Source organism: Thalassophryne amazonica, chromosome 18 (genome assembly GCF_902500255.1).
Source record: "Thalassophryne amazonica chromosome 18, fThaAma1.1, whole genome shotgun sequence".
NCBI lineage: Eukaryota > Metazoa > Chordata > Actinopteri > Batrachoidiformes > Batrachoididae > Thalassophryne > Thalassophryne amazonica.
Genome location: NC_047120.1, coordinates 52,330,339 through 52,354,099, shown reverse-complemented (window position 1 = coordinate 52,354,099; position 23,761 = coordinate 52,330,339). Strand labels below are relative to the sequence as shown.

The following is a 23,761-nucleotide window of genomic DNA, read 5'->3' as shown; positions in this document are numbered from 1 at the left end:
AGCTACCTAAACTCTGTAAGGGAGTTAGAGTATCTCGTCAATAGTTTTACATCCTCATTGAAGACAACTTTGGATGCTGTAGCTCCTCTGAAAAAGAGAGCTTTAAATCAGAAGTGTCTGACTCCGTGGTATAACTCACAAACTCGTAGCTTAAAGCAGATAACCCGTAAGTTGGAGAGGAAATGGCGTCTCACTAATTTAGAAGATCTTCACTTAGCCTGGAAAAAGAGTTTGTTGCTCTATAAGAAAGCCCTCCGTGAAGCTAGGACATCTTTCTACTCATCACTAATTGAAGAAAATAAGAACAACCCCAGGTTTCTTTTCAGCACTGTAGCCAGGCTGACAAAGAGTCAGAGCTCTATTGAGCTGAGTATTCCATTAACTTTAACTAGTAATGACTTCATGACTTTCTTTGCTAACAAAATTTTGACTATTAGAGAAAAAATTACTCATAACCATCCCAAAGATGTATCGTTATCTTTGGCTGCTTTCAGTGATGCCTCAAGGAAGTCCTACCATTATTTAATGCTTCAATCTTAAATATGATCAATCTATCTTTTGTCGCGGCTCGTCTTTAGTCTTCTCAGGATGTCGTCTTTTAGATAACACAAACTAATTGCAAGTGATATGCTAGAAAATGACACAACACTTTAGAATAATTCAGCCTTAAGCAAGATAAAATGCACAGAGTTTTTAAGTTTATTTAAGCCTTCGACACAAAGCTTAGACAAACTGAGTCCTCTAGAGAGACTGAATATGACAACCGCGCTCGTCTATTTATTGGAGACCCGCGGGCATCGCTCCTCCTTCGACTTTTTTATTTATTTCATTCCCAAGACATGGTTTTCTATTGGAAGCGTCCTCTAGTGAACCCTAAGCAGGTGTTAGGCCATTATTTCAATGTGACAAACGCTCCCATTAAAACATGAAGGATTTACAACTGATTTTTTTAAAAGACCTTCAGCCACAGGTGCAGCTGGCCTGAGGCCCCCTCCGCACATGGCCTCAGCCACACGTGCAGCTGGCCTGAGGCCCCTGCACGCGGCCTGCGGGAAAGCACCTAAGAGGCCTTGGAAAGCCCCTGACAGACTGAATGACTAATAGAGCCCTTTTTTTTGGGTTGAACACCTGCTAGTTCAACCAGAGGACATACAGTTCGGATCAGGACACTTGATAGTTCATCACAGTTCAAATATGGACCTAAAAATTCTTCTACAGTCCCTCCTCTGGGACTCGAAAGAGTCCCATTACATCAACTATACTCTTGGGTTGTTTACTGACAAGACATCCTCATTTGTGCATTGGTGCATTGCAATAAAAAAGAAAAACACAGCACTCGACTTACTGATAACTCTGGTGCGGATATGAATATCAGTGATACTTCACACGGTAAATATATTGCAGTGCAGGTGAACCTACATACTAAGGCACAAGGTGAGCAATTAGCTGGATTATATCAACACAAGGTGACATTCAAACATTGAGTTTTGGTGTAATTCAAGGCACTTAAAATGGCCACATAAAACAAGTTACATCAACCTCTTAATCATGGCAAAGTAAAGGCTTCACATTGACATCAGTGCAACCAATCATCTTCTGGCATCTATTGACTTACTCAACCAGAGGCTCCAACCCATTATACTTGGTTCTACATATTATTTTGTTAAAGCGTCACACATTTATTATTTAAATGCATCAAATAACCCCTACGTTACCACTATTTAGTCAACCAATCAAGTAACTATTCTAAGGTTAGCGCAGCTATGTCTAGTTAAATGATAAACACAATAAATGGTTTCCCTTCATGTCCGTCCTTAAGTCATTTGCCTTAGTCAATCGTATAATGGTTTTCATTATAGGCCATTTCTCAACATTCTCCACTTTGTTTTTCTTCTTTTTCAGCTTGTTTTCTAATGCCCTTTTTGGCCAGACACCAAATTTAGGCAATGCATGTCTCTTGAGGCATGCTATAATTTAAGAAAAAAGGGGTCCCTATGGTGCATCTTTACTACTAAATCTACAAACACGCCGTGTAAGGGTTCCCTTTTTATAACTTTGCAATGTGATATCTATGTGTATGCATTTAGCTTTATCTGTGTTACGCAGATGATGGTAAGGACAGACATTTACCCAACCTTCGTTACTAACATATATCCTTCTTTGTTTTATTTACACTCAGATTTCTGAAACCAGTCCGCAATTCAAACTCAAGAACCAAGATCATAGTCCGTGTTCAGTGCCATTACGTCAGTCCGCGCTCCTCAGCATTTACTCAGCATCTGAAGTTTTGGGAGAAGTTGGGGAACATGGGGAGGTTGGCCTTTCAGGGGTAGTGGGGGAAGGATCAGGAATTCTGGCTTTCAGACAGTCGTGCAGTTCTCTGATGGATCTTTCCAGCTCCTTGTGCTGCTTGGCCAGGTTGTACAGGGCCCCCAGAGAATTCTTGCCCACATTCAGGGTGGTGGTGGCCAGCCCTAGCTGTTCCCTTTCCATATGCTCCATCATGCAGGCTAGCATGTCCATACTAGACTGAAGACCACACAGTTGAGTATGGAGGCCCTCCTGAGCACAAGAGATGTTGGCATTGTCACGGTGTATCCTGAACAGGTATGCAGCTGTCTGACTTAGTTGTGGCATGATTTCCTCAAATAGCTCATGGGGAATGTGATTTGTGAGGGGCAGGAGCTGCTCCAAGGTTTTTGGAACAGACTCTTGTGGAAGACGAAGCTCTCGAGCCAAGATTGCCATGTCCTGTGGGGTGACCATGACCAGATTAAGGTTGTGCAGTCCAGGGGACAGGAAGTACAAGGGGGAAGGCATTTCGTGTGTGAGGGGAGTATTGTTGATGTCGCACAGGCAAGTGGGTGGGACACTCTGGGCATTTAGCAGCCTGTACAAAGCTCCCCTCTGTCCTGGTGGGTGAGTTTGGCTAAGGTCTACCCCTGCTGATCCTCCTCCAGAGGTACTGGGCTGATCAGAATATCTCTCCTGCCTTGGGGGTGGAAAGCTGGGGACAGGTCCTAGCAGTGAATTGGGTCTAGGATGCACTCGGGCGGTTGCTGCATATGGCCGACCTTGGCTGCCTCCCCTGGAGGGTATCGTTGCCACTGGCACATGTGACTGTCTCCATGGCATCTGCGGAAGGGGTGTGTTCCTGAGTCCAAAGGGTCCTTCAGGTGATGGTGGAGTCCTCGGGCCGACTCTTGCTGCAGGCAGATTCTGTGAAGCTGTCATCGCTAGGTGCTGGAACGATGAAGATCCTTCTGTTGCCAACTGGTTTAGCTGCTGGATGGATGGCGGCTGTGGCGACCAATCATGTCTCGACCATCCCTCCTGTATATCCTCTTCTCCAAACAGTTCTGAGAGTCCAATCAGACTTGATAGAGGCAGATCAGGCATAGGTCCCTGATCAGGGGAGTCTGGTCTCTCAGCCATACTCCTGTGTCCTAGTAATATACATATACGTTCATTATTACAGCTCCATGTCATTCTTTCAGATATTGTCTATCCTATCCCTCATTTTTGTGGGTGCATGAGTGTGAATGTAAATGTGCGTGCATGTCTTCTTCCTCGTCTACAATATCACCAAGCACGGTCCATCCCAGTCCTCCCTATCTGGGGTGTACGCCACAATATTAGGGAGCTGGGGGCTGTCGGGGAGGATAATTGGTATTTCATCCATTTCCATATATTCTGGTTCTCTGTCTGTTTCGTTTGTGCTTTCTTCTAGGGCTCGGATGGCTAACAGTGGGAGCTGTCCTACTGTGGATGAAAGCAATTTATTGACCAGAAATTTTATCAAGGGAATACCACAACATATTACCAGCAAGACCGCCACCCCTGTTAGTGCCAAGATTACACCTATCTGGTATAACCAGTCTTTCCATGATATCCACCCTCTCCTTAGAGTCCCAAACAGTGAAAACAGTGGGCCAATATTCATTCCATTCCCTACAATGTATCCAGAATCGTCAGTTTCATTTCTCCCTCCTATGGAGTTACTTAACAGTTCCTGTTGCATCTCTTCAAGTGTGATTAAGAGCTCTGTCAAATTTCCGTCTTCCCCTGTACGCATGGGAATAGCTGTGCAACATTCGGTGGCTTTGATCATAATACAAACTCCTTGTTCATCAGCCATCATCATCTCGATAGCTAATCTATTTTGCATTGTCATTAGCGAGGTGGCGTGCAGTTGTTCGGTTAAGGCTCCTACAGCTGCCAATGTCCAATTCAAATATCTTTGTTGATTATACCACAAGTAATTAATCCACTGCACCTCCTGGAACCTAGAACGGATTTTTGGAGTAACCCCGAACAGAGCCAATGCCCATCCCCATTTATCCGCATCTTCATCTGCTTTAACTCTGCTACTGTCTATGGCTTCTAACTGTCGGGGTATCCCTTCTGGTATCCCGTTTCTTACTGTGATGTTGTAGTCTGTTTTAAACGTCATTATTCCTCTTTTCTTACGAAGTTTCTGTGGCATGGGTTGTATTGAATTTGGCATTTCAATTACTGTTATAGCTCCTGTGAGCATCACAGGAGCACAAAGGCCCTTCCAATTAGGGGACAGCGATGACAGGAGTTTCCTTCTTTGTCCGCATATCCAAAAGATGTCAGCTAAGGGTACCGTTCCCTTAGCTAAATTTGGAGTAGATACCCATGAAGCATGGGTGAGATTCAGTCCAATTACAGACCCCCCTGTGGCCGGTACTATTTGTTCACACTGTATGCCTGCTGCTGGCAGGGTGTGACAGACGGTAATGTTCCATGCTGTTTTGGCCGGTTTGTATTCTTGCTGCTTTTGCATACACTGTATGTGGTGTTTTGGCTGGGTCGTCCCTACCTGCCAATCGCTTATGTATTGTGCTACTAAGCCTTTAGCTATACAGAATGGGTGTATCATCCCGTTCTCTATTTTAATCATAGGTGGAACGGTTCCTTCTGTACTTAGGGGCACTGGACAAAGTTTACTGTCGGCAGCATATTTTTCATCACCTACTGCCATTTTCATAACACATTGTGTATAGCATTCTGCTTGGTTTGAGTTATGTTGGGGACTCCTATAACAGTTGTTGATATCAGGTAGGGGTTTAGCCTGAGGTATCACACCTTTCCGGTGACAGGCTATGCAAGGCTTTTCACTGATCTGCCTAGCCGAAAATTTCAACCATTGGTAAAATAAATTGGTCTTCAACCCTTGTGTGCGGGCTAGGTCTGTACTGGGATCCCATCTCCCTAAGTGACTGCTTGTTTCTAGGCTTCTAATTGTCCTCTTTTTCCTTGGTTTGATTTTTACCCATTTGTGGCTTCATGTACTGTAACAGTTACGTCTTGCTTGGTTTCCCTGCATCCTCTTTTATCACAAATTACCTCTATGTTGAGTGTTCCCTCCTCTTCACATTTGATGCTAATGGCTTCGCCTAATATGTAATCCCCCAGCTTTCCCTGTATTCCTATGTTCTTGTAGGCTTTTGATTTAATGTATACCAAATTATTCATGTTTTTCATGTATTTTTCCAGATTGATTTTTATACCCCTGTCACACTAGAGGCTGAATGAGCCTGAATGCCGCCTGAATAAAAATTTCACGTACATTCGGGCAAAGCCGAGGTGCATTTGAAAATCTCCGACAGCAGTTTGAGTGCAGTTCAAACAGTCAGGCTCAGTTGTGCAGCCAGCCCCAATGTAGAGCACATGCTCTCTACTGTTGAAATGCATTCAAGGTGTCCCAACTGGGTCTCAAGTGTGGTCGGACCACATTGACAATAACGCCTCAGAATAGAAAAGAAGGCGGGATGCTGGTGTACAGACCAGTGTCCGCATTCATGATTGCATAATCCATTTCAGAGAGACAACCAGCTCCCAATTCAGATTAGGGAGACAGACACCCTCTCTACTTTTAAGATTAAGCTTAAAACTTTCCTTTTTGCTAAAGCTTATAGTTAGGGTTGGATCAGGTGACCCTGAACCATCCCTTAGTTATGCTGCTATAGACTTAGACTGCTGGGGGTTTCCCATGATGCACTAAGTATTTCTTTTTATTCACCTCTTTTTGCTCTGTATGCACCACTCTGCATTTACTGTATTTTCTGCACCATAAAGCGCACCGGATTACAAGGCGTGCCCTCAATTAGCGGGTACTTAACCCTTACAAAAGGTGTACCAGATAAGGCATCGCCTCAATTAGCGGGTACTTAACCCTTACAAAAGGTGTACCAGATAAGGCATCGCCTCAATTAGCGGGTACTTAACCCTTACAAAAGGCGCACGCTAAAACATATAGTCTACAAAAAAAAGGTCACGGAAGCAAAACAGTGAGTTTATTTGAACTTTTTAACAACTTTGAACTACCGGTATTTAACAATATGGTATTCACATTATTTTTTATTATGGTTCTATCACAAATCCATTGAAGTCTTCATCTTCTGTGTCTGAAATGAACAGCTGGTCTTCTAGCTGTGGCCACCTCGCTTTGTTTCTGCGGAAACTCCGTTTGGTCTTCTTAACTTGGTGCAGTTCGTTTTCTTGTTTCCTCTTGCAGCTGCTCTATTCCCATTAATAACCGCGTAACTGATAGCCTGCAGTTTGAATTGTGCCTTGTAAGCATGTCTCTTCGCTGGCACCATTTTCGGGGGTCCTTAGACAAACAAATTTTGTTTTGCAGGATACCTGTAGTATACGGTAACTACCGGAGGAGTGGCGGAGGTAAGTGTACGTACCACGGACTCACGGACTCTCCTCTGATTGGTTTATCTATGCCAGGGTACGTACTCTAGGCTGCTAGCGTACGTACTTTACGTATTACGTCCTTGTGTCAGCGGGAAATGGTCCGATATTCCGACGGTCAAAGACAACGTCGGTCGTTTTTACAGATTTTGGAATTCAGTGCGCACATAAGGCGCACCGGATTATAGGGCGCACGGCCGATTTTTGTGAAAATTTAAGGCTTTTAGGTGCTGCACTCTGTAACACTGACAAAAACAGAATTTTAAATTACAAATTATTCAGTGTACTTAGAACTGCTGTGTGGAAAATGTTCCCAAACTTCTTGTTTAAAGTAAATTTCTCCACATTTTTTTCACTTGATATACTTAATTTATTTTTGATTATTTTTATTCTTCATGTTGAGGCAAATCATCAGCAGTTTTGTGTCACACTTGGCCAGATGTTAAAATAGCCACAATTTACACTGTCATAGTCTATTTATCTTTGATTTAATGTTAAATTGTATTTTTATTGACTTGCTAGTGTTATTATGTATCTGTGTGTTGCTGGGTGTTATTTTAATTTTCTCAATTTTAATAGTCATCAAATCTGTGCAGAACAATTTCAAATCACTTGAACCATAAAAAACAAGGTCTGACCAAACATGTATTTTCATTGCCACAATGAACATATACTCAACAAAAATATAAACGCAACACTTTTGGTTTTGCTCCCATTTTATATGAGATGAACTCAAAGATCTAAAACTTTTTCCACATACACAATATCACCATTTCCCTCAAATATTGTTCACAAACCAGTCTAAATCTGTGATAGTGAGCACTTCTCCTTTGCTGAGATAATCCATCCCACCTCACAGGTGTGCCATACCAAGATGCTGATTAGACACCATGATTAGTGCACAGGTGTGCCTTAGACTGCCCACAATAAAAGGCCACTCTGAAAGGTGCAGTTTTATCACACAGCACAATGCCACAGATGTTGCAAGATTTGAGGGAGCGTGCAATTGGCATGCTGTCAGCAGGAATGTCAACCAGAGCTGTTGCTCGTGTATTGAATGTTCATGTCTCTACCATAAGCCGTCTCCAAAGGCGTTTCAGAGAATTTGGCAGTACATCCAACCAGCCTCACAACCGCAGACCACGTGTAACCACACCAGCCCAGGACCTCCACATCCAGCATGTTCACCTCCAAGATCGTCTGAGACCAGCCACTCGGACAGCTGCTGAAACAGTTGGTTTGCATAACCAAAGAATTTCTGCACAAACTGTCAGAAACCATCTCAGGGAAGCTCATCTGCATGCTCGTCGTCCTCATCGGGGTCTCGACCTGACTCCAGTTCGTCGTCGTAACCGACTTGAGTGGGCAAATGCTCACATTTGCTGGCGTTTGGCACGTTGGAGAGGTGTTCTCTTCACGGATGATGCAAAGGAGATGTGTTGCACTGCATGAGGCAAATGGTGGTCACACCAGATACTGACTGGTATCCCCCCCCCCATTTAACAAAACTGCACCTTTCAGAGTGGCCTTTTATTGTGGACAGTCTAAGGCACACCTGTGCACTAATCATGGTGTCTAATCAGCATCTTGGTATGGCACACCTGTGAGGTGGGATGGATTATCAATCAATCAATCAATTTTTTCATATAGCGCCAAATCACAACAAACAGTTGTCCCAAGGCGCTTTATATTGTAAGGCAAGGCCATACAATAATTATGTAAAACCCTAACGGTCAAAACGACCCCCTGTGAGCAAGCACTTGGCTACAGTGGGAAGGAAAAACTCCCTTTTAACAGGAAGAAACCTCCAGCAGAACCAGGCTCAGGGAGGGGCAGTCTTCTGCTGGGACTGGTTGGGGCTGAGGGAGAGAACCAGGAAAAAGACATGCTGTGGAGGGGAGCAGAGATCGATCACTAATGATTAAATGCAGAGTGGTGCATACAGAGCAAAAAGAGAAAGAAACAGTGCATCATGGGAACCCCCCAGCAGTCTACGTCTATAGCAGCATAACTAAGGGATGGTTCAGGGTCACCTGATCCAGCCCTAACTATAAGCTTTAGCAAAAAGGAAAGTTTTAAGCCTAATCTTAAAAGTAGAGAGGGTGTCTGTCTCCCTGATCTGAATTGGGAGCTGGTTCCACAGGAGAGGAGCCTGAAAGCTGAAGGCTCTGCCTCCCATTCTACTCTTACAAACCCTAGGAACTACAAGTAAGCCTGCAGTCTGAGAGCGAAGCGCTCTATTGGGGTGATATGGTACTACGAGGTCCCTAAGATAAGATGGGACCTGATTATTCAAAACCTTATAAGTAAGAAGAAGAATTTTAAATTCTATTCTAGAATTAACAGGAAGCCAATGAAGAGAGGCCAATATGGGTGAGATATGCTCTCTCCTTCTAGTCCCCGTCAGTACTCTAGCTGCAGCATTTTGAATTAACTGAAGGCTTTTTAGGGAACTTTTAGGCCAACCTGATAATAATGAATTACAATAGTCCAGCCTAGAGGAAATAAATGCATGAATTAGTTTTTCAGCATCACTCTGAGACAAGACCTTTCTAATTTTAGAGATATTGCGCAAATGCAAAAAAGCAGTCCTACATATTTGTTTAATATGCACATTGAATGACATATCCTGATCAAAAATGACTCCAAGATTTCTCACAGTATTACTAGAGGTCAGGGTAATGCCATCCAGAGTAAGGATCTGGTTAGACACCATGTTTCTAAGATTTGTGGGGCCAAGTACAATAACTTCAGTTTTATCTGAGTTTAAAAGCAGGAAATTAGAGGTCATCCAGGTCTTTATGTCTGTAAGACAATCCTGCAGTTTAGCTAATTGGTGTGTGTCCTCTGGCTTCATGGATAGATAAAGCTGGGTATCATCTGCATAACAATGAAAATTTAAGCAATACCGTCTAATAATACTGCCTAAGGGAAGCATGTATAAAGTGAATAAAATTGGTCCTAGCACAGAACCTTGTGGAACTCCATAATTAACTTTAGTCTGTGAAGAAGATTCCCCATTTACATGAACAAATTGTAATCTATTAGACAAATATGATTCAAACCACCACAGCGCAGTGCCTTTAATACCTATGGCATGCTCTAATCTCTGTAATAAAATTTTATGGTCAACAGTATCAAAAGCAGCACTGAGGTCTAACAGAACAAGCACAGAGATGAGTCCACTGTCCGAGGCCATAAGAAGATCATTTGTAACCTTCACTAATGCTGTTTCTGTACTATGATGAATTCTAAAACCTGACTGAAACTCTTCAAATAGACCATTCCTCTGCAGATGATCAGTTAGCTGTTTTACAACTACCCTTTCAAGAATTTTTGAGAATTATCTCAGCAAAGGAGAAGTGCTCACTTTGTGCTTTAGACTGGTTTGTGAACAATATTTGAGGGAAATGGTGATATTGTGTATGTGGAAAAAGTTTTAGATCTTTGAGTTCATCTCATACAAAATGGGAGCAAAACCAAAAGTGTTGCGTTTATATTTTTGTTGAGTGTACATGACATGACTCATGGCCGCAGGTGCACTAAATCTTTTCAGGGCTGCTGCTTTTATCGCTTTTTTAATCTGTGCCTCAGTTCTTAATGTTAGCAGCTACATTACATTCAAGCTCACGCTGTGATGCTGCTGATAGTTATGTCACCTGTTGGAAACACACAAATACTCACTAGTACTTTTTTTCTTTTTCTTTTTCAAATGTCTCCATAGCTGTTTGTTACTAACACCGTATACTTTGAAACTGGGCACGGAAGTGCACAAAGTAGTCCCGGTGGATCATCAGATGGTCACTCACAACCGAAATATGAATTATGATTTCAGTGCAACATGTACTTTAAGACGCATTTATTCTCCCTTTTATATGGCTAGCATACAGGCATAGCATAGAACTATGCTTCCTGGCCTTTTAAATTCAGGTTATTAGTAATGGAACAGGTCTTTGCAGAATCACTCGGCCGGAAAAAAAAAACTACACCTAAAGTATATTTCATCAGCATTAAATCAACAGGAAAGCAGAGAAAATACAAAGGTGATTGTCGGCTGCAAGCCCGAAGCTTCACTAACAGACCCAGAATTTAAATAAAGTTGAGGCCGTGACCCGTTCCGTTACTAATAAAATGAATTCAAAAGGATAGGAAACAAAGTACCATACTATGGCAGTATGCTAGCCATATGAGAGGGAGAATAAATGCGTCTTAAGTCTGGACTTTCACAGTCGCAGTGGTGCCCAAAGTATACCCGAAAGGACCAAGAGGGTTCAGGTATTCTTTGCAGCCACTGACTCCAGCAGGTGATTTGACTGATTAACATCACATTGAGCAGATGGGATGAGTTCATCAGTGAAATCACCTGCTGGATCAGTGGCTGCAAAGAAAACCTGAACCCTCTTGGCACTTTCTGGAATACTTTGGACACCACTGCTCTACAGAATCTGACTGTTTTATTGCTGTAGGGAGATCATTGCACAAAATAAGAGCATGACAAGTTTGCCATAGAGTTTACACTAGAGTTTGACATAGAGTTTACTGTAGTCATGTTTACAGCTGTCAAAGTATATACAGTTGTAGTGTTTGTCACTGTTGTGTTTATGGATGCCGTAGTTTTGACTGCTGTCTGAGTGTTGGCTGCTGCTGTAGTACTTTTGGCTACTGTAAAGTTCCACGCCACAGTCATGTTCAAGGCTGCCGTCATTTTCATGGTTGGTGTGGTGTTTGCTGCTTCTGTAGTGTTTCCAGGTGGAGATGGTGAATTGAAACCAGATTGTAGGAAAAATGTGAGTTTCATCATTTACACATAACAATGCACTTTGTGTGAGTCAGAACAAGTACCTTTAATAACACCCATCAAATATGCATGTACCTTCTCATGTTAGGATACACACAAAACAAGAATCTGTCCAAACAAAAAGGAAAATGGTTTCCAAAAAGACATGTAAAACAATGTTTATAAATCACACACTACTTTGCCTCATATCCCACCCTTCACCCACCCAAATTCAACCACAGATGGTCGCTACACAACACCTCATGAATATACAAGTCACACCATAATTTGGATGTGAATAATCATTTCATCACATCCATAACCCTTTGATTGTTGAACTGTCTGTCTCTCTCTCTCTCACACACACACATACACACACACACACACACACACACACACACACACACACACACACACACACACACACACACACACACACACACACACACACACACACACACACACACACACACACACACACAAACCTGCAGTGTGAATGTTATTATTGTAATATGACAGTGCGCTAATTATGTAATTATTATTTTTTGATCTTACTGGTGGTCAGCTGACTGCAGTGTGACTTTAAAAGGTCCCACTGCAGTCTGCACCAGAGCAGTCAGAACTTCAATAGACGTTGTTGTCAAGTGTCAGAATTTGACTTCTCCTAAACAGATTTTGACTCACAAAGCAAAATGAAAAAACCTGGACATTAGACAGAGGAGTAATGTGAAGCAAGTTGTTTATGTTGGAAATTAGAAGTACATTATTTCCAACAATGCTAAATGTAGGGCAGGAACATCAGTGAAGTGATCATTACAAACAGGCCTATTGGAGGCGCTGTTGTGGCTGCTGATGTAGTGGTTCCCGCAGTCGTTGCGGTTCCCGCAGTCATTACAGGTCTTGCTGTAGAACACACAAAGCTGCTGTCTGGATCTGTACCACTGGAAGTGAATGTCTTGAAGGTTACATTCGCCCCTCCGATTTGATCTGTGATCCAAGACTGAAAAAATGATATTCTGGCATAGCCGTCAGGGAAACCCAAACCGCAAGGTACCACAAAACTGGTGACACCTGCCTGGATCCACACCGAGCCTTGTTTACATTGCAGAGAGCCACCTGAGTCCCCCTGCAACAAAACATGGAAAAAACAAGTTGTAGATTGTAAATACTTTTCCTTGCATTGTTTGTTTGTTTTTAAATTTAAATTTTATTTCCTCCTTTCTTTGATAAAACCCAAAAAACTCTTCAGAGCAGAGAAAACATGAAACTCCAAACAAACACAGGATCTTCATGCCATTATGATGTAAGAACCTTCACATCATTACATGAAGGAAGATCAGGACTCAACTGTGGCTTCAGATCGGTGCCAAAACCACACTCGTGTAAAACATTGCTTTCAGTCGTATTATTTTATTTCACATGCGTTGATATTAACTGTGCTGAGAGGAAACTGTTCCTTGAGCGAGAACAAAAGTGCTGTGCGAGCAAATAGGAATATATGTGACCAGCACACCCCCACCCTCTCAAAGTTGATTTCTGCTCTCTTGCTCGAAACTTGGGGGAGAGTTTTGGCACTATGGGGGAGTAAACAACGGGGTTGGTACTAGCTCTGCTGTGATTGGTTGTTTCTGAAGAGCAAGATTTGATTGACAGCCCTCCTCTCTGATACGGATGTCTGCTAAAATGGTGTTAACCGATTATCTCCTCATTTCTGCTTAAAGCTGCACCCCAGTCATCATCCCAGCGACAGATCTCTGAAGCTTCTGTGCAACGGTCATTTCTACATTTGAGTCTAACACTCGACACCCAAACTGATCAAAGGGAATAATGTCATTATTAATCATTAGATGTGAAAGTAAATCCTCTTAAATCACATGCAAACAATTAGGCCACCACCTCCCTGAAGAAGACAGCATCTCCTTCATTTTAGCAGACGTCTGTCAGAGGAGGGCTGTCAATCAAATATTGCTCTTCAGAAACGACCAATCACAGCAGAGGTAGTACCAACCATCCTTGTTCTCTCCCCCATAGTGCCAAAACTCTCCCCCAAGTACTGAGCCAGAGAGCAAAATCCACTTTGAGAGCGTGGGGCACTGGGGCACGCTGGTCACATATGTTCCTCCTCGCTCACAGCACCTTTTCCTCACTCGAGAAACAGTTTCCTCTGAGTGTGCACATGCAGTTAATAGCTACACATGTGAAATAATATAACACGCCTGAATGCATGTTTTACACAAGAGTGGTTTTGGCATCTTTTCAGTTTTCAAATCGCCTTATTCTTTACAAATGAAAAAATTACATATTTACAAATACAGATTTATTTGTAAAACCCACCACACATTTCAGTGAGTTGTGTGTGCAGCCAACCACTCTTATCAGGAAACAATTTTACCCATAATGCACTGCGGTGTGTCTAAATGCTAAAACTTTCAAAATTAATGCATTACAAACTAAAACATAGAGCTGCTATTTTCACTTTATAAAATGACAGACGTGACATTAATTTAAATAACTTGTCAATCAGTTTGATTAAAATTTTAACCATAAGTCAAAACTGTATGCCTGTGAATGGCTTGGGTGATATGTCGGCAAGTCTGTATGGTGAGAAGAGAAATTGTCTTTATTTTCCCAGTTTTCTTCCTTTTGCTTTTCGCCTTCTTTCGCTCTGGTCACCAGGTAGCTTTTTCTGAGAAAAGGCTGATCTGACACAAAAGTGCTTTCTCGTTGTTGTGTCAGTAGCTGCTAGTGTACTGAAGTCAATACTGAAAGTTATTGATTTAGCTTTTATCTGTAACTGCTGCTAAAAAATTTTTTATGGGTTTATCAGTTTAGCTTTATAAAAGTTAACTTCTCAGTTAAGGGATTAACTGTTATCGAAGCTAACTTTTTGGTTAGCTGTGCCCACCACTGCATGTGTTGGTCCCAACCCAGTCTCACAGCAAGTCGTGATTCAGCAGCACGAAATGTACATTCATCTATTGGTTCGCAATATTGTGACAAAAAGCGCCTCATTTTAATCACAGCAGCACAAATTCATTCTCATTCATTCCGTGATGGCTGCATGAAATTAAAAGTGAAGCGGGGGAGTGTTATGGTTAGCGTTGGGGGTAAGAGTAGGACAAAAAAATAACAACAACAAAAAAAAACATGACACTGGGCTGGTTTGCCCATGTGTCTGTCCTATGATGGACTGGCATCCTGTCTGAGCTGTACGCTGCCTCCTCTCACCCAGTGACCGCAGATATACACTGAAGAAACCCACCCACCCACCGGACTCTTAACTGGAAAAATCAGGAAGACAGTGAATGAATGAACAGCTGATTGATAGATTAAATAATTCTCAGTACTGGATATTTGAAAAGTGCAGAACAGCAGACCAAAAGGTTTTTTAACTTAAGTGTGAGAGAGAGAAAAATCCTGTTTTCCTCTCATATTGCATCATATCAGTAATGCAAGTGGATTGACAAATAAATTAAACTAGTGGGTTATACTCACAAAACATGCTCCTTCACCCCTTGTTTGTCCTGCACATATTACGTCTTCAGGGAGGTTGATAGGTGTGAATGTGTTTAAAGTGCAGTTACACTGTTTATTTCCAATCACAGGAACCTGAACCTCCTGCAGTGGAAAAGGTGATGGCAGTGGCTCTGTGGGAGAGAAATATTCAAAATGTATAATTTTACCATGGATAAATTCACATTCTCACTTTATCAGACAGTGGCAATTTGCTTTTTACAAACATATATGATACAAACAAGAATCATATTATCAACACGTTTTACATTAATATAATATTAATTTCTTTTTCATTTGTTTTATTATAGGAAAAAAAATCCACCAAGCTTGAATTCTCTTTTGGAAAGTGTTGGATTGGCCTTTGTTTAAAGGACCATTTCTAATAATTTACAACAATAAGAAAGTTAAATCTTGAAGAGCTTATATCATGGCTACAATGTTCACTGTTGATGACATCTTGACTTGAAATGAAGCTCTAAAATTCCCTCAGTTGTGCAATAGAAACATTGTTTTCTATCAAAATGGTAGAACTGGACAGAGTGGGAGCCAGAACTCATGTCTGACACACACGTTTTCACTGGGAAAAATTCAGACTTCTGTGTGTAGCACTCACAGTACCTGTATATTGGCTGGCTATGATGTCCAGTAACAACTTGAGCATCCCATGAATTCTCAGGATGCCCCAGAGAGCAACCTGATCAACTGAATTCAGTGACTTGTGGAAATCAATGTTACAAAGAAGTGCTGCCAATGTTCAGAGTCTTCACAGAGCTAAGCATGTGGTTTATGGTGGCCTTCCCTAAATTTCATTAGAATTTATTCCATTGTTGGTCCAACTCTGCTTCCTCTACTGGTGGTTGGCTCTCACTGCGGTATTGTATCACTTCCTGTTCCGCAGCACAGCGGTGTTTTGCTGTATCTGTTAGCTGTTTAATCTGCATAGTTTTAGTAGATTAGTAGTAGATTTATCTAGTTAACTAGATAACGATTTGTTTCACAGTGTAATCTTCACGTGCCTTAACTAAAGCACTCCCTCTGCTGAATCACCTCTAAATTATTTACACATTATTCACTTTGTGTGTTTTTAGGAATCCGCTAGCTGAGCGCAGCTACTAGCTCTTAGCCGGTTTAGCATGGCGGCTTCTCCTGTCTCTCCCGCACTTTTCTGCTCTGGGTGTGAAATGTTTAGTTATTCCTCGGCCTCCTTTAGCAGTAATGGTACTTGTAATAAGTGTAGCTTATTCATACCTTTGGAAGCCAGGCTGGGCGAATTGGAGGAAGCGCAGTCCTAAACAGAAGCCCCGTGTACACCGCCAACCCGTTCACATCTCTAACCATTTTTCCCCACTCGGCGACACACCCGCCGAGGAACAAACTCTGGTTATTGGCGACTCTGTTTTGAGAAATGTGAAGTTAGCGACACCAGCAACCATAGTCAATTGTCTTCCGGGGGCCAGAGCAGGCGACATTGAAGGAAATTTGAAACTGCTGGCTAAGGCTAAGCGTAAATTTGGTAAGATTGTATTTCACGTCCGCAGTAATGACACCCGGTTATGCCAATCGGAGGTCACTAAAATTAACATTGAATCGGTGTGTAACTTTGCAAAAACAATGTCGGACTCTGTAGTTTTCTCTGGGCCCCTCCCCAATCGGACCGGGAGTGACATGTTTAGCTGCATGTTCTCCTTGAATTGCTGGCTGTCTGAGTGGTGTCCAAAAAATGAGGTGGGCTTCATAGATAATTGGCAAAGCTTCTGGGGAAACCTGGTCTTTAGGAGAGACGGCATCCATCCCACTTTGGATGGAGCAGCTCTCATTTCTAGAAATCTGGCCAATTTTCTTAAATCCTCCAAACCGTGACTATCCAGGGTTGGGACCAGGAAGCAGAGTTGTAGTCTTACACACCTCTCTGCAGCTTCTCGCCCCTTGCCATCCCCCCAATATCCCATCCCCGTAGAGACGGTGCCTGCTCCCAGACCACCAATAATCAGTAAAAATCTATTTAAGCATAAAAATTCAAAAAGAAAAAATAATATAGCACCTTCAACTGCACCACAGAGTAAAACAGTTAAATGTGGCCTATTAAACATTAGATCTCTCTCTTCTAAGTCCCTGTTAGTAAATGATATAATAATTGATCAACATATTGATTTATTCTGCCTTACAGAAACCTGGTTACAGCAGGATGAATATGTTAGTTTAAATGAGTCAACACTAACTGCCAGAACGCTCGTAGCATGGGCTGAGGCGGAGGATTAGCAGCAATCTTCCACTCCAGCTTATTAATTAATCAAAAACCCAGACAGAGCTTTAATTCATTTGAAAGCTTGACTCTTAGTCTTGTCCATCCAATTTGGAAGTCCCAAAAAAAACAGTTTTATTTTTGTTATCTATCGTCCACCTGCTCATTACTGTGAGTTTCTCTGTGAATTTTCGGACCTTTTGTCTGACTTAGTGCTTAGCTCAGATAAGATAATTATAGTGGACGATTTTAACATCCACACAGATGCTGAGAATGACAGCCTCAACACTGCATTTAATCTGTTGTTAGACTCAAATGGCTTTGCTCAAAATGTAAATGAGTCCACCCACCACTTTAATCATACCTTAGATCTTGTTCTGACTTATGGTATGGAAATTCAAGACTTAACAGTATTCCCTGAAAACCCCCTTCTGTCGGATCATTTCTTAATAACATTTACATTTACTCTGATGGACTACCCAGCAGTGGGGAATAAGTTTCATTACAGTAGAAGTCTTTCAGAAAGCGCTGTAACTAGGTTTAAGGATATGATTCCTTCTTTATGTTCTCCAATGCCATATACCAACACAGGGCAGAGTAGCTACCTAAACTCTGTGAGTGAGATAGATTATCTTGTCAATAGTTTTATATCCTCTTTGAGGACAACTTTGGATGCTGTAGCTCCTCTGAAAAAGAGAGCCTTAAATTAGAAGTGCCTGACTCCATGGTATAACTCACAAACTCGCAGCTTAAAGCAGATAACCCGTAAGTTGGAGAGGAAATGGCATCTCAGTAATTTAGAAGATCTTCACTTAGCCTGGAAAAAAGAGTGTTGCTCTAAAAAAAAAAAAGCCCTCCGTAAAGCTAGGACATCTTACTACTCATCACTAATTGAAGAAAATAAGAACAACCCCAGGTTTCTTTTCAGCACTGTAGCCAGGCTGACAAAGTCAGAGCTCTATTGAGCCGAGTATTCCTTTAACTTTAACTAGTAATGACTTCATGACTTTCTTTGCTAATAAAATTTTAACTATTAGAGAAAAAATTACTCATAACCATCCCAAAGACATATCGTTCTCTTTGGCTGCTTTCAGTGATGCCGGTATTTGGTTAGACTCTTTCTCTCCGATTGTTCTGTCTGAGTTATTTTCATTAGTTACTTCCTCCAGACCATCAACATGTCTATTAGACCCCATTCCTACCAGGCTGTTCAAGAAAGCCCTACCAATAATTAATGCTTCGATCTTAAATATGATCAATCTATCTTTATTAGTTGGCTATGTACCACAGGCTTTTAAGGTGGCAGTAATTAAACCATTACTTAAAAAGCCATCACTTGACCCAGCTATCTTAGCTAATTATAGGCCAATCTCCAACCTTCCTTTTCTCTCAAAAATTCTTTAAAGGGTAGTTGTAAAACAGCTAACTGATCATCTGCAGAGGAATGGTCTATTTGAAGAGTTTCAGTCAGGGTTTAGAATTCATCATAGTACAGAAACAGCATTAGTGAAGGTTACAAATGATCTTATGGCCTCAGACAGTGGACTCATCTCTATGCTTGTTCTGTTAGACCTCAGTGCTGCGTTTGATACTGTTGACCATAAAGTTTTATTACAGAGATTAGAGCATGCCATAGGTATTAAAGGCACTGCGCTGTGGTGGTTTGAATCATATTTATCTAATAGATTACAATTTGTTCATGTAAATGGGGAATCTTCTTCACAGACTAAGGTTAATTATGGAGTTCCACAAGGTTCTGTGCTAGGACCAATTTTATTCACTTTATACATGCTTCCCTTAGGCAGTATTATTAGACGGCATTGCTTAAATTTTCATTGTTACGCAGATGATACCCAGCTTTATCTATCCATGAAGCCAGAGGACACACACCAATTAGCTAAACTGCAGGATTGTCTTACAGACATAAAGACATGGATGACCTCTAATTTCCTGCTTTTAAACTCAGATAAAACTGAAGTTATAGTACTTGGCCCCACAAATCTTAGAAATATGGTATCTAACCAGATCCTTACTCTGGATGGCATTACCCTGACCTCTAGTAATACTGTGAGAAATCTTGGAGTCATTTTTGATCAGGATATGTCATTCAATGCGCATATTAAACAAATATGTAGGACTGCTTTTTTGCATTTGCGCAATATCTCTAAAATTGGTCTTGTCTCAGAGTGATGCTGAAAAGCTAATTCATGCATTTATTTCCTCTAGGCTGGACTATTGTAATTCATTATTATCAGGTTGTCCTAAAAGTTCCCTGAAAAGCCTTCAATTAATTCAAAATGCTGCATCGAGAGTACTGACAGGGACTAGAAGGAGAGAGCATATCTCACCCATATTGGCCTCTCTTCATTGGCTTCCTGTTAATTCTACAATAGAATTTAAAATTCTTCTTCTTACTTATAAGGTTTTGAATAATCAGGTCCCATCTTATCTTAGGGACCTCATAGTACCATATCACTCCAATAGAGCGCTTCGCTCAGACTGCAGGCTTACTTGTAGTTCCTAGGGTTTGTAAGAGTAGAATGGGAGGCAGAGCCTTCAGTTTTCAGGCTCCTCTCCTGTGGAACCAGCTCCCAATTCGGATCAGGGAGACAGACACCCTCTCTACTTTTAAGATTAGGTTTAAAACTTTCCTTTTTGCTAAAGCTTACAGTTAGGGCTGGATCAGGTGACCCTGAACCATCCCTTAGTTATGCTGCTATAGACTTAGACTGCTGGGGGGTTCCCATGATGCACTGAGTGTTTCTTTCTCTTTTTGCTCTGTATGCACCACTCTGCATTTAATCATTAGTGATTGATCTCTGCTCTCTTCCACAGCATGTCTTTTTCCTGGTTCTCTCCCTCAGCCCCAACCAGTCCCAGCAGAAGACTGCCCCTCCCTGAGCCTGGTTCTGCTGGAGGTTTCTTCCTGTTAAAAGGGAGTTTTTCCTTCCCACTGTCGCCAAGTGCTTGCTCACAGGGGGTCGTTTTGACCGTTGGGGTTTTTCCGTAATTATTGTATGGCTTTGCCTTGCAATATAAAGCGCCTTGGGGCAACTGTTTGTTATGATCTGGCGCTATATAAATAAAATTGATTTGATTTGATTTTGACTTTTTCACCCATTTTAAACAGTATTGGGTATAAACCACAGCGATTGTCAGAGTTGAAACCCAAACGGAATGGAAAGGGAAAGTTAATAGGACAAATATTTTTTTTGGAGAAATTAGTGATAGCTAACCAGTAAACGATGGATGTTGTGCTGCAATGCACCATTGGAGTTTGGGGTTTTGAGGTTTTAAATGTTCCTGTTGTAGTTCATCTTAGTTTCACAGTGTTGTTCATGTTTTTGTAGGTCAAGTTAGCTAAGTGCTGTGTTGTTGTTACCATGCAGAATGCGGAAAAGATATTAAGCTCTACTTGCATGCGCGTTAATCGATTCAAATTGATTATTAAAATAGTTGTCAACTAATTTAGTCAAATTGGTTACTAAATAACTTTGTTTTACAGCAAATGTTTTGTTTCTTCCATAGAATCAACCGTTTCTGCAGCACAGCTTTGCTTTGAATCTTGAGCCAATGAAGCAATGCTTCAATCTGCTGTTTCGTTGGTTCTTTGTTTTATTTCGCATTGTCTTAATTTTTCCCTGCTAAAACCCTTAAGATCATATGTCTGAGTAATATTTACCTTATATTATGTTAAACTGACCTGTTAATGGTCTTCTGAAACAGTTGATGTATTTTATAACTTTAAAACAGGACTGATGCTAATGCGCTAGCATGTCTATGGCGTTTTCAATGTTAAAGTTTGCATTAAGCTGTTGGCACCTCAGCCCATTTGTGTGCATTTGTTTTCTGTATAATAATTAATGGCTCAGCATTTGTTGTTGTAAAAGAGACAAATGTATTATAAATTGTAATATTTCTTTAACTTATTTTTATTTATATATTATTAATAATAGCAACAACAACAGTAATAGCAATAATAACTAATAATGCTACAAAGTCGCGCAGCGCTCCCAGGCGCCGTCGTCAGCCTGTTTCAAGCTGAAAACCTCCACATTTCAGGCTCTATTGATCCAGGATGTCGTGAGAGAACAGAGAAGTTTCAGAAGAAGTCGGTTTCAGCATTTTATCCGGATATTCCACTGTTAAAGGAGATTTTTTTAATGAAAGACGTGCGGGCGGATTGCAGCGTCGGCTCGCAGCCGCCGCAATGCTCCGCCACAGGAAAAACACCTCCGTTGGAAGCTTTAAGGACAAGTTGGAACATGTCCAGCTGTTAAACAATTTCTCATATACTCACTCCACTGAAAGCCATCAAAAGCCGCCTGGATTTTACAAATGGTTATCAACACGGAGGTGTTTTTCCTGTGCCGCCGCACCGCGCCGGCTGCGTCCCGACGCGCGGACACGCACGTCTTTCATTAAAAAAAACCTCATGTCTTTCAGAAAAAAAAAAAAAAAAAAAATCAATGTCCGGATTTCAAAAAAGAGAAAAAAAAAAAAAAGGGAGAGGGAAAGAAAACTAAATGAGGGAAAACAGCTGCTAACCAAATTCTTTGAAAATAGAGGTGAGCTTGAAAATTAGCTATATTGAGTTGGGGTTGGGGGACCAAATTGCACCATTTTTTCCAGAAAATGGTGCAATTTGGTGCATTCCCGTGCATTTTAACAGATGGGAATGCACCAAATCAAACTTTAAAAAGGGTTCTGACTCCCAGGTGTGATTTAAGGTATACATGATTTAGACCTGGTTTGACTACGCATTACAAATTTGGTGTTTGCATTAATAAAAAAGAACATAACAGTGTGTGTGTGGGGGGGGCTTCAATATGGCTAGTACCTAGAGCCCAGAATTTGGTGCTACGCCCCTGCCTTTACGCTCAAACATACAGTAGGCTGACCCCCTGCACCCCTCCTCCTCCTGCAGAGGAACAGACGTAGACGACTCCCTGATGGCAGCCAGGAGAAAAACAAAAAAGCGATATTTGAATGCGGTGCATGTGTCTCACGGACATTGTGTTCCAGGGATGCTGCAAATATTATATCTTGCATCCAGCCTTGATTTTGAGCCAGGACGGCGTGTTTATAGTGAAGGAGAACTTTAATCCCTGAAACAGTAAAGTTGTACACACACACGTACACAAAAGTACAGAGCTCTCAAGTTGAGATACACTCAAGAAGTTATTTGCCGCTGAATCTTGTCTTGCAGGTCCTAGCGGTGAAATTTTGGAGAATGTCATGCATAAGCACTAGAGCGTGACAACATGTTGAGTCTCACGCAGAGTGCATGAGACCTGACAGGACCGGTTTAAAGCACAAGCGAGACTTGAGAGCTCTGAAAGTACGGAAAACTGAGAGTAAAGGACACCTAAAAAATAAAAGCAACACTGTTTCATTTCATGCATTATGTGTAAACGTATTCACATATAATTAGCAATTTCTAAATCATCTCACATGGGCCAGTCAGACACAGCCAAAGGGCCTGATAAGGCCCGAGGGTCGTACAATGCTCAGGTTTGAATTAGAGGATGCTTTTATAGTAAAGTACTTTGAAGTGAGGAATCATCATCAAGTTATGGTTCAAAGGAGTATTTCATATATTTGGAAAGTGTCACCAAAATATTCATTCTTTTTCTATAACCACTTACTCAGGGCCAGAGGTGGGGATGCACCATGGAAAGGATGCTCGTCTGTCGCAGGGCCACAAATAGATAAATATATTCACATCTATGGTCAATTTAAAATTTTCAATTCATCTAACCTGCATGTCTGTGGAAGTAGGATGCACCCAGAGAGAACTAACATGAATCAAATCAAATCAATTTTATTTATATAGCGACCAACATGGAACCAACATGAACACAAGAACATGCAAACTCTAAACAGGAATGACCAGGTTGGGAGTCATCCCATTACCTACTTACTGTGGGACAACAGTGCTAACCACTAATCCACTGTGCCACCCTCATATAAATGTATGTTATTGTCATTATTATTATTATTGGTTCCATTTTTGTGCACACAGTTAAAAATATGTTAATACATTGCAAGATTAATAAATGAGATTTTGTCAGCCTCTTCCTCAGTAATATATCAGCATTAATATCCATCTCATTTCATCTTCAACCGCTTTTCCGAGTTCGGGTCGCGGGGGCAACAGCTCCAGGGGACCCCAGACTTCTCTTTCCCGTGCCACATTGACCACCTCTGAATGGGGGATCCCGAGGCGTTCCCAGGGCAGTGTGGACATATAATTTCTCCACCTCGTCCTGGGTCTTCCCCGGGGTCTCCTCCCAGATGGACGTGCCTGGAACACCTCCCTTGGGAGGCTCCCAGGAGGCATTCTTACCAGATGCCTGAACCAACTCAACTGGCTCTTTTCAACGCAAAGGAGCAGCGACTCTACTCCAAGCACCCCACGGATGACTGAACTTCTCACCCTATCTCTAAGGGAGACGCCAGCCACCCACCTGAGGAAGCCCATTTTGGCTTGTACC

The 23,761-nt window shown here is 41.6% G+C and overlaps 1 protein-coding gene across 1 annotated transcript in view; it reads right to left on the bottom strand.

Moving 5' to 3' along the window:
• The window catches only part of LOC117530594 (polyserase-2-like), a 34,598-nt gene that overhangs the window by 9,611 nt on the left and 1,226 nt on the right, over positions 1–23,761 (bottom strand). Inside the window, exons 3-4 of the mRNA XM_034193482.1 lie at positions 15,044–15,153; positions 12,402–12,632 (exon numbers count right to left, since the gene is read on the bottom strand). Of these exons, the coding sequence (XP_034049373.1) occupies positions 12,402–12,632; positions 15,044–15,153 (341 nt within the window). The remainder of the gene's footprint in view (positions 1–12,401; positions 12,633–15,043; positions 15,154–23,761) is intronic.